Genomic DNA, 14,778 nt, shown 5'->3' on the forward strand with positions numbered 1-14,778 from the left:
TATTCGTGCAGTCACTTGTGTTGCACATTCGAAAAAGGTATTCGAAAAAAGTAAGATTGTTGTGCGACACTGAGTGTGCCGGTTTCTTTCCACCAATGACGTCACGTCGGAGACGGCTTAGCACCACGGCTGTACCAAGAATCGCCTGTGCTGCGTAGGTAAGGCTGGCGTGACGTTACCCTTGTTTTGCCTTTTAACACGAAAGTGTTTTATGCCGGGGTCCACCAAGTACATCCGTCACGGATATGACGTTGATAAAATGGACGCCAACGGGTGAGAAAGAAAAAAAACCAGGAAAAAGATACCCCGCTGGGAATCGAACCCACGACGTTGCGGCCGCGACGGCAAGCGCCCGACGCTCTGCCGACTAAGCCAACTCGGGAGATGCTAGGCACGGCGCGAACGCGCCTTATATCTTTCACACCTTCTCTTTCGCGGCGGGCGGAGCGGGGCGGTGCCGCCGTCTGTGAGAGGTGAAAAGAAGTAATGCTTCACGATCGACACTTACTAGCGCTTACTCCGAGATTGCACGTGATATCGGAGGTCATGGTTAAAGCGTCTCGATACCAGAGAGGTAGACTGGCCGCGCTGGCGTCGCCGAGGCACCCTTGACGCAGTTACGTTCTTTGCCTTTGGATTCGTGTTAGCGTGCGTCGGCTCATCGGAGTAGTGCAGCTTCCACGTGCACGAACGGGATTTCTCTGCCGCCGACTGCTTCAATTGCGAGAGCACCGACTAACAAAACTGCTGCAATATGCGTTGCAGAAAGGACGCGATTTCGACGGGCGAATGTCGTGCCTTGGTGGAGCGAGAGCAGCGCCTGCGAGACAGAGGCCAGCGGGACGCACGCGTTTGCGGCTCAGGCTACGAACCTCTACCTCCCGCGTTGCTGAAGTGCAGTGTGTGTTATGTATGCATGAGCACAGGCGTCGGCTACCCATTACTAGAAAGCGCACACCGTGCCGTTTCTCTCCTTAATTGACGACGCTTTGAAGAAGTGCATACCGGGTACCAATGTTGATTATGAACTTGTTGATATCATCCTTACGCGCGATTCACGATTCGCTGTGTCCAAATATATGTTCACACCGTCAGCTACCTCAACGGTTTAATCATGATCATGGGCGTTAGTCTTCGCGATAGAGACATGCTGTCAACATGGGTGCATCCACGTCAAACGGTGCTATAGCTGCCAAACACGAATAGACATTGCACAAGGTCTCATATATCACTACACAATAAGCACTACTTCTGTGAAGACACGTTTCACTTTCGTGTTATACCGATTCCTATGACGGAGGGATCAGCCATGTTTTTTTTCATGATAATGTTGTGTTCCAAGCACTCCCTGTGTCACGAGCGAGCCCTGCGGAGGACCGGATGCTGAAACTACTTCCAGATGTTGACTCCTCCCCTTCCCCCGCTCGGCTCAAACGAGCCACCGATCGTTTCTTTCTCCCGGCAGTTCGGCTGCCGCCTCCATCCGAGTAAGAATAAACCTGTTTTTAACCGTTCGAGGCTGTCTACGCTTTTTGAGACTACCGCGACCCACGCGTACGTCTATGGGCCGACGACAACATCGGACATAACAGTGGCGACGAGGAAGTGGATTTGGACCTACGCTACGCAACGATATTGACAAGCTACAAGCTATGGCTACGCACGGGCTCCCAAATCGGCTACCCGAATTCAACGGCTCATCATGGTCATCGTGGTTTGGACGCCTTCAATTTTACTTCGAGGCTAACAACATCACTGATGCAGCAGTGAAGAGAGCCAACCTGCTAACGCTGTGTGGGGAGCAGACATACGACACAGTCTGTGCCCTGATTCAGCCACGCACTCCAGCAACCGTTGACTACGACGACATCGTAGCAGCGCTACAAGAACACTATGACCCAAGGCCATCGGAGGTCTACTGTCGAGCCCGCTTCCAACGGCGAGACCAACTGGAAGGCGAAAAAGTGGCCGAATACGTAGCGGCTCTCAAAAAGCTCGCTGCTGACTGCAATTTCGGGACGTTGACCGCGACAACTTCAGCTGCTGCGCAGGAGGGAGGATCGACTGCCACACCTGCTAACACCACTATGCTCCCCTTGGACGTTATGTTGCGTGACCGTTTTGTGTGCGGACTGCGTGACGAAGGCCTACAACAACGCCTGTTCGCGGAGACGGGTCTCACATTCTCCAAAGCCTACAACATCGCCCAACGAGCGGAGAGCGCCGGTCACCAGCAGAGGGATATTCGACGGAACGTCGAGCCGGTGCATCACACCAGTGAGCAGTCAGGTCATTCCACGTCTAAGGCGAAATCAAGCAAAAAGACACAGCGCTGTTGGCGATGCGACGACATGCACGATCCCCAGGTATGTCGATACAAGACAGCGACCTGCAATTTTTGCCACAAACTGGGACACATTGAAAAGGCATGCATCACGAAGCGCAAACAGCTCCGACCGAAGACTTCAGTGCAACGGAACAACAATGTCGACGCACAGGAGGGCCAGACGCAAGATAAAAGCCGAACAGCACTAACGTCATCGGCACTATATGACTTGAACGCCGTTGTGAACCTCGGCACGAGACCGAAGATTACGACTGAAATCTTGGTACACCAGCGCCCTATCAGGTTGAGGTGGATTCCGGAGCAGCATGTACGCTCATCAGCGAGGACACTTTTCGCGCCACTTGGCGTGAGAACGCACCAGCTCTCCAGCAAGACGACACGCAGCTGAGAACGTGGTCCGGACATTCTCTTCCACTACTGGGCTGTGCCAACGTAGACGTGTACTACAACGGTCAGACCCATCAGCTCCCCTTGCTAGTCGTTCACGGTTCTGGATCAAGCCTTTTAGGACGAAATTGGTTCACCCCTCTTGGAGTGGTCGTTGGCGGAGTTCACCACACACCCAGCTATCCGTCAGTGGAGGAGCTTCAACAGAAGTACAAAGCGGTTTTCTCCGAAGAAATACCTGGAAACAACGGACCTCCAGTCACACTGGAGCTTCGGGAGGATGCGACGCCGAAATTTTTGAAAGCTAGGTCGGTGCCTTTCGCCCTACAAACGTCAGTCGAGAATGAGCTTGACCGACTGCAGAAACAAGAGATCATCGAACCGACGCAACATTCGGAATGGGCTACACCACTCGTTGTCGTCCGAAAGAAGAACGGTACCCTACGCCTCTGCGGAGACTACCGGAGCACTGTCAACCTGGCGACAAAAGCATCTTCCTACCCACTGCCGACACCGGAAGAGGTTTTTAGCACGCTTCGTGGTGGAAAAATCTTCAGCACCCTGGACTTGACACAAGCCTACCAGCAGCTGAAGGTGAGCGAATCAACGTCTGAACTGCTCACGATAAACACCATTAAGGGTCTCTACAAAGTTAAAAGGCTACCATTCGGAATATCTGCTGCGCCAGCAATCTTCCAGAAATTTATGGAGTCTACACTTAGCGGGATCCCTGGCGTTTGCGTCTACTTGGACGATGTTATTGTCGGTGGCGCTTCCTATGAAGAGCACACAGAACGCTTGGAGCTCATTTTGGAAAAGCTATCAAATGCTAACTTGCGCATCAGCAAAGAAAAATGTGTTTTTGCGGTGCCTGAAGTGAAGTTTCTTGGACATCAAATTGACGCGCAGGGTATCCATCCCACTGAAGACAAAGTGCGAGCAATTACTGAAGCATGAGTGCCTACTAACAAGCAAGAACTGCAGTCGTTCTTAGGGCTATTAACGTTCTACGACCGTTTCCTAGAACATCGAACTACAGTGGCCAACGATCTATACCAGCTCCTGCAGAAAGAAGTCCCATGGACTTGGTCGCCACGCCACTAAGAGTCATTTGTTGCCCTTAAGCAACTACTTCGTAAGTCTACAGTTCTGCGACACTACGACGAAAGGAGACCCCTACTGCTAGCCTGTGCTGTGACGCATCACCGTACGGAGTGGGAGCAGTCCTCTCCCAAGCTGACGACCAGGGGGCGATCGGAGATCTTTGTTCGTTCGCGTTCGTTCTGCGGTGCCTACGTCACAAAAGTGAGAGGAGGCGCAGCTCTCCCGCCTAGAACCGCCGAGAGGAAGAGAACAGCCAATCGTGAAGCGGAGAGCTTTCTGGAAGTAGACGCGCATCCTGTGACGTCGGCACGGGGACCGTGAAGCGTTTCTCGCCTTTTAATAAATATAATTACTTTACAGAAAATTATTGTTTTTGCTTCTCAAGCTCAAACAATCTTTCAAACAGCAACAGCTTTGAGTGATGATATTTAATAATGTTAGTTTTTTTTGACGTCGCGCTAGATGGTGTCGCGAACGCGAAAAAAAAAAGAAAAGTAGCGGCTGACGCAGTTTCAAAATGTCGTCTCATCGCGACGTCTGCGTTGGTTCTCGGGTGTCTGATCGTCAAAGGGAGCTTCTGCTGGCTTTTGTGAAAGAGCATCCACAGATCGCGACGCTGTCGTGCCCGCTGGAGCCGTCGTTCACGAGGGAGGACCGGGACGACATGTGGCAGGAGCTGGTGGCGCTTTTGAACGAAGTCCCTGCGCGTAACACCACAGCCTTGCCAAACTCCGAGAGCAGCAGAGGCGAGTGCGAGCACAATTGTATTGTGGTCGGTCATCTTACACGTCCCGCTTGTGCTTTACAGCGGCACCGGAGGCGGCCAGATTACGGGTTACCGCGGCCGCGTCGTGCTTGACAGGGACCGCGCGGGTCGACAGTAAGCGAGGCCCAGAGTTCGGGTGATCTGAATCGGTAAGCACTGGCTTAGAATATCATTGTTACTTGTATGCTGCGAATTAGTGTGCTCATTTGCTTCGAGCCATTACGCGCTGTCAGTTTTACTTTTTCAAACAATATCGAGTGAATCACCCGGCCGCCGCGTTGGCTGAGGTGCTAACACGTTGTGCCGCTCAGAACAGAAAGCAAAACAGCCACATTTGCGGTGATGACGAAAGAACAGCCGCGAACTATATTTCGAAGCTCATTAGAGCACCCTACGTGTTCCAACCCATTTCTCAGACCCTCGAGTCGAGTGAGGTGCGTAGCCAGTAGGCTTGCCTCCCTCCACCCCTCTCTCCGAAGTCTGTGTGTCATAGCATGCCGCTGTTGAAACATTCTAAAAAAACATTGCTATTGTCCACTTCCACTCCGTACTTCTTATTGCACTCAGTGTGTCAATCAAGAAACTTCTTACTATAACAGGTGAGCCCTGCTCCAGCTGCTGCTGGTGTGGCTGAAGAGGATGTGGCCCAGGATCTTCCCCGTGCCCCAACACGTAAGTTTCACTGATGTTTTTGATTAACTGTAGATGGTGTTACATGCTCACAGGTGATGCTCATGCGTGCAGGCATATGTTTGTGAAGAGATGACATCTGTGGGCATAAAGACAAAAAGCTGCACAAAAAAATTTGGCAAACGGTTGCAGGAGCTAGTTGTATGCATAACTGTCAGATGAAATAAACAGGTGTCCTGCCTTGCAGTTATGGTTAAATGTAGCAAAAAAGTTGCATTGCAAAAATGTTCAACATCTTGAAATGTTTCCCTATTTTGTCAATTGCTTCAAAAGTGAAACTGAAAATGTGCTATTGCTAAATATACTGTTCAAAAAGCAAGCTCGTTATATAACTTCTACACATAGCCATCATACACAAATGCACATGTTTGCACCTGTGTTACACCTGCTTGCTGTATGTTTTGCATACTGTAGCAGCTAGGGTTTCGGAAGGAGATTGTGTCAGTCATCGCTTAAAGCCGGGCAAATGATTGTGTAGCCCTGAAAAGGGCTGTTTGGTTGCTTCTCATGCAGAGGTGGTTAGAGGTGTGAGATGCGTTTGATGAGATGAGCGAAAATGAATTCCGGCACCGCTTTGGTCTGTCCAAACGAAGTGCGTGGTTGTGCGGTGAACCAAGCACCATTCATGGATGCCGTTGGGTCAGTGGATTTTCAACAGAGAGGAAATTGTTGCACACACTGAAACTCTTCACGAACAGAAGCTTCCAGCGAAGAGTCGGTAGCAGGAAATTTATAGATGATAATGGCAACACATTTCTTGGTTTCCAGCTCATGCCGCAGCTGCGAGATGGGGGCAACCGGCAGGCCAAGGCGCTGGAGTTACTAGCCGCAAACACCAGGCGGCAGGGCCAGATATCATTGGAAAGCTGCCGACTGCCAGGTTCAACTTCTCGGTAACGTGGTCCACGAGCTGCAAGGCGTTGGTACCCTCACCCGGGCTCTCATTGCAGCAGAAGCCACCTGCACAGTGATTTGTAAAGACTAGTTGTACATATATGTAGATTTATTTTTGTTCACACCACGAGTTGTGATACGCTGGTTTGCTTCAATGGTGCCCTGCAATTTTTTTTCAGTTAATTTTCTTTTTCTGCATATCAGAAGCACTGATGTGCTGTTTCATTGTACATAACACAGTGTAGCTCAGTGGTAAATCGTGTCCTGCAATGTCATTTTTTAAAATCTCATATGAATTAATGCATTCAGCAAGTTTGTAGTATATGCACATAGTGCACTGTAGTGTATCTTTATGTCTATAGTGTATACGTGTAGAATACTCGATTTTTACATATCCTAGAAAAAAAGAAGAGCGTTTGTGCATGGTCTAGGTTGCACAATAATTTGGAAATATTGCAAGACCAAAATATAGTTGACGAACACGTGTTCTGTTGCTTAGAAGTGTTTAGACAACATGATTGGGTACAAACAGGAATTAATAATAGAGGAAGAAATATCAGCAACCAACAACTTGCATTTTCTTAGCGAGTTCGATTAGTACCGGTTCGACTGTGCCTTGTTTTCATGTACTACAATGACTTCTGTGCTGCGAGACGCGTATGATGATGCAGAGGAGCAGCAGGCACTTTGTAACAATTCCATTTGTATATTATAAAAGGACGCTACTTTTATGTTCTTTTCCTTGGCATTAAATTTAAGGGATATTTATTTACTTTGCTTTTTATGTGCATTGCTCGCGATACTTGTAATAAAATTTCACTTCTTACACCACCCTTGTTGTTCACCTCATTTAAAAGCACGATCCTTGTTGCACTAAAGCTAGCGCATGTTGCTGTGCTGATTCAACAGCCTTTTCAGGTTACCACTTTGGCTCCGAATGGCACCATGTGCCATTCACAGGTGAGCTCTCACTTGTGCTTAGTGTGAAGCACCACATTTTACAACCTGGTCGAAGTATTTCATCAGCATGGCATTGTGTGACAAGGGGCATAGGTCGGCAAACTCACTCATGAGTCGATTCACTCAGATTCAGATCGAGCTGTGAGTCCAGGTGAGTAATACTTTGGTGAGTTTGAGTCCGGGTGAAAACATTTTAGTGAGCCTAGCTGAGTCCGAGTGAATCCGCCTGAGGAAAATTTTGGTGAGTCTGAGTTCGAGTGAGCCCCAAGAGCAAAATATATTTCACGAGTGAGTCAGGGTGAACTTCACATTTTTTTGCCAACCTATTCAAGGGGGTTATTCATTGATAGGAGAACGCTGTTTCGTTGATATGTGTAGCAAACATTTGAAGTGTAGTAAAAAAAACTGCCTTTTGTTCATGCCAGTGACAAACACAATGAACAAAAACAAACACGCACCACACAATGCTGCTGAGGTCGTTGCAGGCGGCGGCGTACTCTGCGCAGGTGCTCAAGCATGCAGGCCCTGTGGTTCTCGAAACAGGTTCACTACACGGTTGCGCTGCTGCTGGCTCCCGTTGTGGTGGTGGTGGTGGTAGCTCAGCTGCTGCTGGCAGCAGCTCAGCATCGTCGGTGTCGTCATCGTCCCCTTCGAGAACAGGCTCATGTGCCGCCAACGCAATGTCGTGCAGAGCTGCACAAGCAGCGATGATGCTTGTGCAGCTCTGCACAAGCTTACAGCGATGCACCACTCCACAACATTGCGCAAGGCGGTGTGGGCCTTGTTGTAGTGGTTATCAGGGGTGCCACGAGCTGGTCGTCCGGGCACTGGTGTCAGGAGCCACGGTTCTAATGTATAGCTGGAGTCTCCTGCACGAGGGCGGCATGACAGCTGTAGTGATAACGTCTTGAATGTGGCAAGCATTGACAGCACTTACCAAGCAAGCCGAAGTTTTGCTTTCAGGTGCTGACGGAGAGGGCTCCCCCGCCATACCCACGAGTCATGACATGACCCCAGGAAACATGGACTGACATCCAGAGGTCGGCATCACATGTCTGCAGAATTCAATTCAGTCAAAATTGTACCCATAAAAGACCTTGGGTACAATGTTGGGTATTATGTTAATGTAACTACATCTGTCTGCACTGTTACTGACTGTTGAACCATAGCTATGAACAAATCATCGACAAGGTAGGACTTGTACCATAAGTTCTAACACGCGGACAATGCAGTGTCAAAGGGTAGTCTGCATGTTTACTGCTTGGAACAACCCATCTTCCAGCCACCAAAGCCTTTTAACCACATTACTGCTGTATGTTTAAGGCAATGTATCACAAAATATCTACAACACGAAAAACTTGCGACTGAAAAAAGGGTTATGAAACAATGCGTATTTAATGTATGTACATGCTAGGGCGCGTTCCGAGGGACCGAAATAAAGTTTATTCATCCATCCATGTATCGATCCACGTAACGTCCATCACGACAATGAACAATAAGGACATACTACGGCACATTCTGGCAGCGTTAATCTCAACAAATACAAATCGAGACTCAAGCTTCGGGTACACATGGCGAACGAGCAACGGTAATATTACGCACTGTGCAGGCCGCTGAACCAAAATGTACTCCGCGTCGCATGATTTCATTGCTTATCCTAAGCGAAGTGCCCTGAAACGAACCAATTCCCGTTCTGGATAGATCGAAAATACCGCTCCCACTATACTCAGTTGCAACAGCCTTAGTAAAGCGGAAAGTTTAAGCGATATAAATGAAACAATTCGCTACGCATACAATGCATGAATAATACTCACGATCATGGTGTTCAATGCGTAGACTCCCTTCCGCGACATGTAATGCGTCGTGTCCGCGGAGCTCAGACCATGGGACTTCTGGATGGCGATGAGCGTACCATCCACGCACCCGACCACAACGGGAATCCGCCCGAGCCGCGCGAACGCCGCCTTTGTTCGCTCTTCGATTCTGTGGTCTCCGGAAAGGCCACCCACCGTTTTTGCCCGCGAACGACAGTAATGGCGTGTTCCTGACGGACGACTGCGACAGGCCGATGAATTCCTCGCTGCCGACAGCTCGCTGGAAGCATCCGATCGCAAAAAAATCTCAGCGCGCACAACACCTTCCGCTCTGTTTAAATCCCACTGGTTCGTTGGCACCCGATGACGGGGTCGAGTTCGTCGCACAACCAACGTACAGCACGTTTCGAGAAACGAAAGCGACGCTGGAATTCACACTCGCTCATCTCTTCAAACGCATTTCGCACCTCCTACCATTCTGCATCTGCTTCGAGAAACGCCAACGTAGCAGGGAAGCACCGTTGCAAGCGCCATTTTCTCAAGATCAGCTGTTGCGGCAGCCGCAACCGCCGCCAAATACACGCCGTGCGACGCCATTGTTCGCGCGAGAGAACGCGAGCGAACGGGCGCGCTCTCCGTTCACTTTTAGCAGACGACATGCTCGTTATGACGCGGCATGACGTCACCAAAAAAAAAAAACATCAAGGAAAAAAAAGAAATGGCCACGCCCCTTAGAGTGGCGTGAGTTGTCCGGCTTCAGCCAATCGCGTGCGATCATCAGAACGAACGCGAACGAACGGCGCAGAACAGAGATCTCCGATCGCCCCATAGGTCCGAGACCCATTTTCTCGCCGTCCTCCGTCTGCCGCGAGCGACGTGGCCAATCAGCGACGGAGGAGCGGTTGCCATGACTACGGCGCGCCGCGTCGTCTGCTTTCGGCTTTCCGCGTCATGTGCGTCTGCCGCGGGACGCTTCGAGCTGCTTGCTTTTTTTTTTGCGCTTTTCATTCACGCTAGAAGTGCGTATGTCGTCCCGTGCCGTTGCCAAGCATGGTTTCAGCCAACGTTACTAGTATTCTAGTAACGTTGGTTTCAGCAGTCATAAAGCGTTTTAGTCTGTCCAGCATTAAAGAAAGCGTCGCGTAAAACCAATAAAGTGTCCCAAGCTGGCGCGAGTCAATGGCGCCAGCTATGGAGGGTTAGAAACAACTAACAAACGCGTATCTATGTCCCTCCGACATTCAGAAGCGCCCTTCTCGACTCGCTAAGCCTACAGCATCGATTATTTGACTACGGCTCTCAAAAACGGGGCCGAATCGGGACGAATACATTGCTGTCGAAGCTTAAGGACATGAATCTAAAGCAAATGAAAGTATTAGTTCGGAGCTTACACGCTACAGAGCGCACGGCGGCCACTTGATAGATTCGAGGTGGACGACAACCGCTTTTAGCAGTGCGGCCATGTTTTTCGGAGGCTCGCCGGCGAAGTTTGCCGTGCAAGTTGGACAGCTTTCGCGAGTGCGGCGACGGCGGACGTTCTGCGGCACCGCGCCGTTGCGGCAGGCTTGCCGCTAGCGTGAGCGGGCCCTTACAGTGCGGCGTCGGCTGACCGCCGACGCAGCCGACGGCTGCTGGCGCGCTCGGGCGTCGCTCGGCTCCGAATAGGTCCTGCTGCATTTCGCGCCGGACGCGCCAGACTCGCATGTACACCTGCTTCGCGGGCTGTTTCATCGGTTCCTGACAGGCGGTGCGGGCGTTCTTCGCTTTACTGCGCATGCGCTCCCCTAGGTGCGATCGCACCGGCGCGTTGGGGCCGGCTGCACTGTAGCGGAGACCGATTTGCGCTTGGCGTAGCGTCGCCGGCTCGGCGTGACGAAACGCAACGTCCTCGCGCGCGCTCGCGTCGGAAGTCGGAGTATAACAGAGCCTTAACGGTGGACGCGCGACGACGACAGGGCGGTCCTTTAAACTGCTCCGCAGTTAAAATTATGTGAGTGTGCTAGGTGCGCGTCCACTTCGTCCGCGTCGTCCTTGCGCCGTTCGCCTAAGCAGCAGAACAGATGGCCCTTCCAGTCAGGCATGGTCTAGACTATGGTGTCTAATCTAGTAAACTATAGTCTAGACGTGGAAAGACGCATGAGTTGCGTTCGCTTTTAGTTGGCACTGGGCCCAATTTGACTGCTTCTGCTCGCTAGGCTGTGCGTTGGCGATGTGCAGTATGTCTCAAGCGTATTGTCTGCAACCGTACTTACTCGTTTAATGCCAGCACTCGATAATTTGGCTACGTGATTTCTAATGTATTGCTGTTTAGGTTCTGTTCTTTTTTCACTGCATTTTTTGGGGTTTTATAAAAATGTTAGTTTTCGCTGGATATTATGTATTTCCCATATTTGTATTCCACTGGTACTTTTTATATTCTAAGCACTTGTATCTGATTATTATGCTATACTACCACCATGTACGTTGATGTAGGTCAATGTGGCGTTACTAATAATTAAGAATTACCATGTTGTTCATTATTTATAGGACATTGCTCAGACAGCATCTAAAGACCAGGACATTCTTCGATACCAGTGATGTGTGGAATGAAAAAAAAAAGCAAACAGTTAAAATGTTGGCTAATGTGGGTTAATGCTCCAAGCAGCGCATTGATATTGTCTACGGTTGAGCATCAGTGTAACTAAATGTAACTAGAAGTAACCAGGGTAATTGGAGGTAAAAGATAGTATTAGCCACTTCCCGTAAAATCTACCAATAAATCTCAATTGAATATTTCTTTACGTATCGGGATTATAATATGGTCACATGCACGTGACCTAATTGCAGGTAAAAAGCTGTCTATTGTCCAATCATATATGGAAGGAACAACCACTTCGGATTTGCTGTCTAACCCGCCTTTGACATGACGGAATTCGTCATCGTCTCGCTTATCCGGCGAGCTCAGTCAAATTATATTACGTCCTGTATGACTTCATCATCAGCCTGACTACGCCCACTGCGCCCTTGTTTCTCCAGTAAACCATTTCCTATGCTTGCTGCGGACACCTTAACTACGCAAACATCTTAACCTAATCTGATCGCCTTGCTTTCTGCCTACCACTCGCTTGCTTGCCTTGTCTTCAAATCCAGTCTGTTACTCTTAATGACCAGCGGTAGTCTTGCCTTCGCGCCATGTGCCTTCTCCATGTCTATTTATTCTTCTTGTTTTCGGCTAAGATGTCCTGAACATCCATTTCTTCCGTGACCCACTCTGTTCTCTTGTTTTCGCGTAAGGTTACACCTAGCATTTCTATTCCCATGGGTCGCTGCCTCGTCCTCAATTTAGGTTGAACCCTTTTCGCAAGCCTCCAGGTCTCTGCCCGGTACGTAAGTACCGGGAAGATGCAGAAGTTATTTACCTTTTCCTTGAAGGATGCTCTGTAGCCTGTCTGGCACAGTCTTAATATGCGGAAGTTGCTCGTGTTTTCAAACAAAGATGATCAACACAACAGTCGGTGCTCATTTAGTGACCACGTATTGCCTAAAGAACCACGCGAGAAAAGCAAACATTACTTGTTTTACAGCGAAAGCTGTTATGAGATCATTTCACCGGCCGTTTTTGGCGCCGTAGTTGTCCGCCGCCGCCGCCGCCGCCGCCGCCGCCGCCGCCGGTGTCCGTAACCAGTATCGCTCGAAATAAGAAAAAAAACGAAATAAGAAAAAATTCCAGGATGGAACGAGGTTCGAACCTGGGCCCTCTGCGTGGGAGCCCAGTATTCAACCTCTGAGCCATGCGGTGCTTGAAACTGCTTTGCAAAAAGGTCCTATACAGGCTTCATGTCGGGAAGGAACCACATTAGCATATGCAATATAGCGTTGTAGAAGAGTAAAATAAGCACCAAGCGTCGCCAACACGCGAAGTCTGTAACCAGGCGTCACACAATGCGAATGGCGCAACGAGTAGGTTTTTGAATGCTTCCAACCCATTACAAAGGGCTCTGCCATATTCTTCATCGTCATCAGGTACAGTATCAACAAAAGTGCGCATAATGCCTTACATGCGTATAGCAGGTACCACGCTCTCCGTAGAATGACGAAAAATGGCACAGTGCCTGCTGCCCTACTTCTCAAAAATTACAATGATTTATAGCAGTAGGTTCCTCCGCAAGTGCAGTTGTATCGGGTTGCCAAGGAGCCCATAAGCGCATGATCCACTTCCCTCGGGGTCTCAGTAAAATTACCTGATTTATAGCGTAGTGGGTTCCTCGCAAGTGCACTTGTATTGGGTTGCCAAGGAAGCCATAGCGCATGATCCATTGTCCTCGGGGTCTCAGTAATGGTTCTTCGCCCCCCGTGTCTCTCCACGTCAACGTATGTTATAACAGCATGACGGGAGAGGGAAATTGCGACCGGGCGTCACCCAATGCAAATTACATAACTGGTGGGCCGTTTAAGATTCCAACCCATTACAAAGGGCTGAGCCACAATTCTTCATCGTCATCAGTCGTCGCGTCAACAAAGTGCACATAATGCCTTACAGACGTGTAGCTGGTGCCTCGCTTCTCCGCAGAATGACGAATAATAACTTAGTAGGTGCTTCCCAACTTCACAAAAATTGTGATTTATGGCGTAGTGGGTACCTTTCTAGTGTACTTGTATTGTAGCCCCAAGAGAGCTTAACGGGCTCTAGAAACGCCGCTCTTCCAGCTTTCGCTGTGACTGTGCTGCGGTTTCAGCGCAGGCCTGGCGTTTTTTTTTAAATACGCATGCATGTGCAATGGCACAACTTCTGTTCCACTCAATTCTGCCTGCCTATATTATGATTGAGGAAACTTAGTGCATGTCCTGCAGCAGTTTTTGAAACGGTGTTCTTTTCTGCGCGTATTTAGTTCAGTGCCCAACCATCAACCCCCTGCCTTGACGTTCGTTCTGTCACCGTCATGCGTTATTTATTGATAAATAGACTGAAAAATGAGCGTCGAACTTTAGTCCATATGCATCCTTTGGCTATGCATAGTCTTTATTTATACTGAAGCGACTTAACTGTGGTTCAGAGACTGCCACGAGATCACTTTCTCAGCTGCAGGAACTGCTGGAGATCTTCTTGTTGTTGTTCTTCTTCTTCTCATAATAATAATAAATAATATAATAATAATAATAATAATAATATAATATAATAATATAATAAGTAATATATATTATTATTATTATTATTATTATTATTATTATTATTATTATTATTATTATTATTATTAAGCGATGGTGACAAATCCAACCCTATTTAATCCCGCACTATGGCTCCCAGTCAGGACGCATGCTTGATCCTTCGCGTTTTTCGGTAAGCAGCAGTTTTTCCGCTGTGAAAGTTGCTCTAAACGTGTTCATGCGAAGTGTGTAACCTGGCCTGATGAAGAGCTGCAACTTCGGAAGTCTGGATCGCGCTCATTTTGCTGCAATTTATGTGATCTGAGCCGTTCTTCTGATAAGCCTAGCGAAAACAACTCGGCGGCAGGCAGCGAAGAGCATTGGAGCTCTCAAACCGGTTCCCTCTCCACGTGTGCCCCTCCGGGTGGCGATCTCGCCGGTCTGTGCCGCCTCCTCCTCGACTCGTTGGAGGCAATCTAGTTCCTCAGCGACGAGGTATCTCAGCTACGCGAAGAAAACGAGCGCCTGCGTAAGGATCATTCCCGCGGTGTTGAACAACAAGCCCGCGTGGTTGCCTCCCTTCGTGTACAGGTCCGCTTCCTGCGTGAGGAGCTCACGCGCCGCATGGCCGCCGTGGCAGTGAAGGCACCTGTGATCCCTCCAGAGCACGTGAACGTTGACCGATCTGTGAC

General features: G+C 49.3%; 3 protein-coding genes across 3 annotated transcripts in view; 2 read left to right on the forward strand and 1 right to left on the reverse strand.

The window, feature by feature from the left end:
• The window catches only part of LOC119396884 (elongation of very long chain fatty acids protein AAEL008004), a 381,218-nt gene that overhangs the window by 341,348 nt on the left and 25,092 nt on the right, over positions 1-14,778 (reverse strand). The gene's annotated exons all lie outside the window — the stretch shown is intronic.
• Positions 1-14,778, forward strand: part of LOC119396887 (uncharacterized) — a 204,282-nt gene that overhangs the window by 32,929 nt on the left and 156,575 nt on the right. The gene's annotated exons all lie outside the window — the stretch shown is intronic.
• Positions 1,653-14,778, forward strand: part of LOC119397663 (uncharacterized) — a 16,691-nt gene continuing 3,565 nt past the window's right edge. The window contains exons 1-3 of the mRNA XM_037665087.1: positions 1,653-2,366; positions 2,630-3,328; positions 14,678-14,773. Coding sequence (XP_037521015.1) covers positions 1,653-2,366; positions 2,630-3,328; positions 14,678-14,773 — 1,509 coding nt within the window. The remainder of the gene's footprint in view (positions 2,367-2,629; positions 3,329-14,677; positions 14,774-14,778) is intronic.

The sequence above is a fragment of the Rhipicephalus sanguineus genome, chromosome 6 (assembly GCF_013339695.2).
Source record: "Rhipicephalus sanguineus isolate Rsan-2018 chromosome 6, BIME_Rsan_1.4, whole genome shotgun sequence".
In the NCBI taxonomy this organism is placed as follows: Eukaryota; Metazoa; Arthropoda; class Arachnida; order Ixodida; family Ixodidae; genus Rhipicephalus; species Rhipicephalus sanguineus.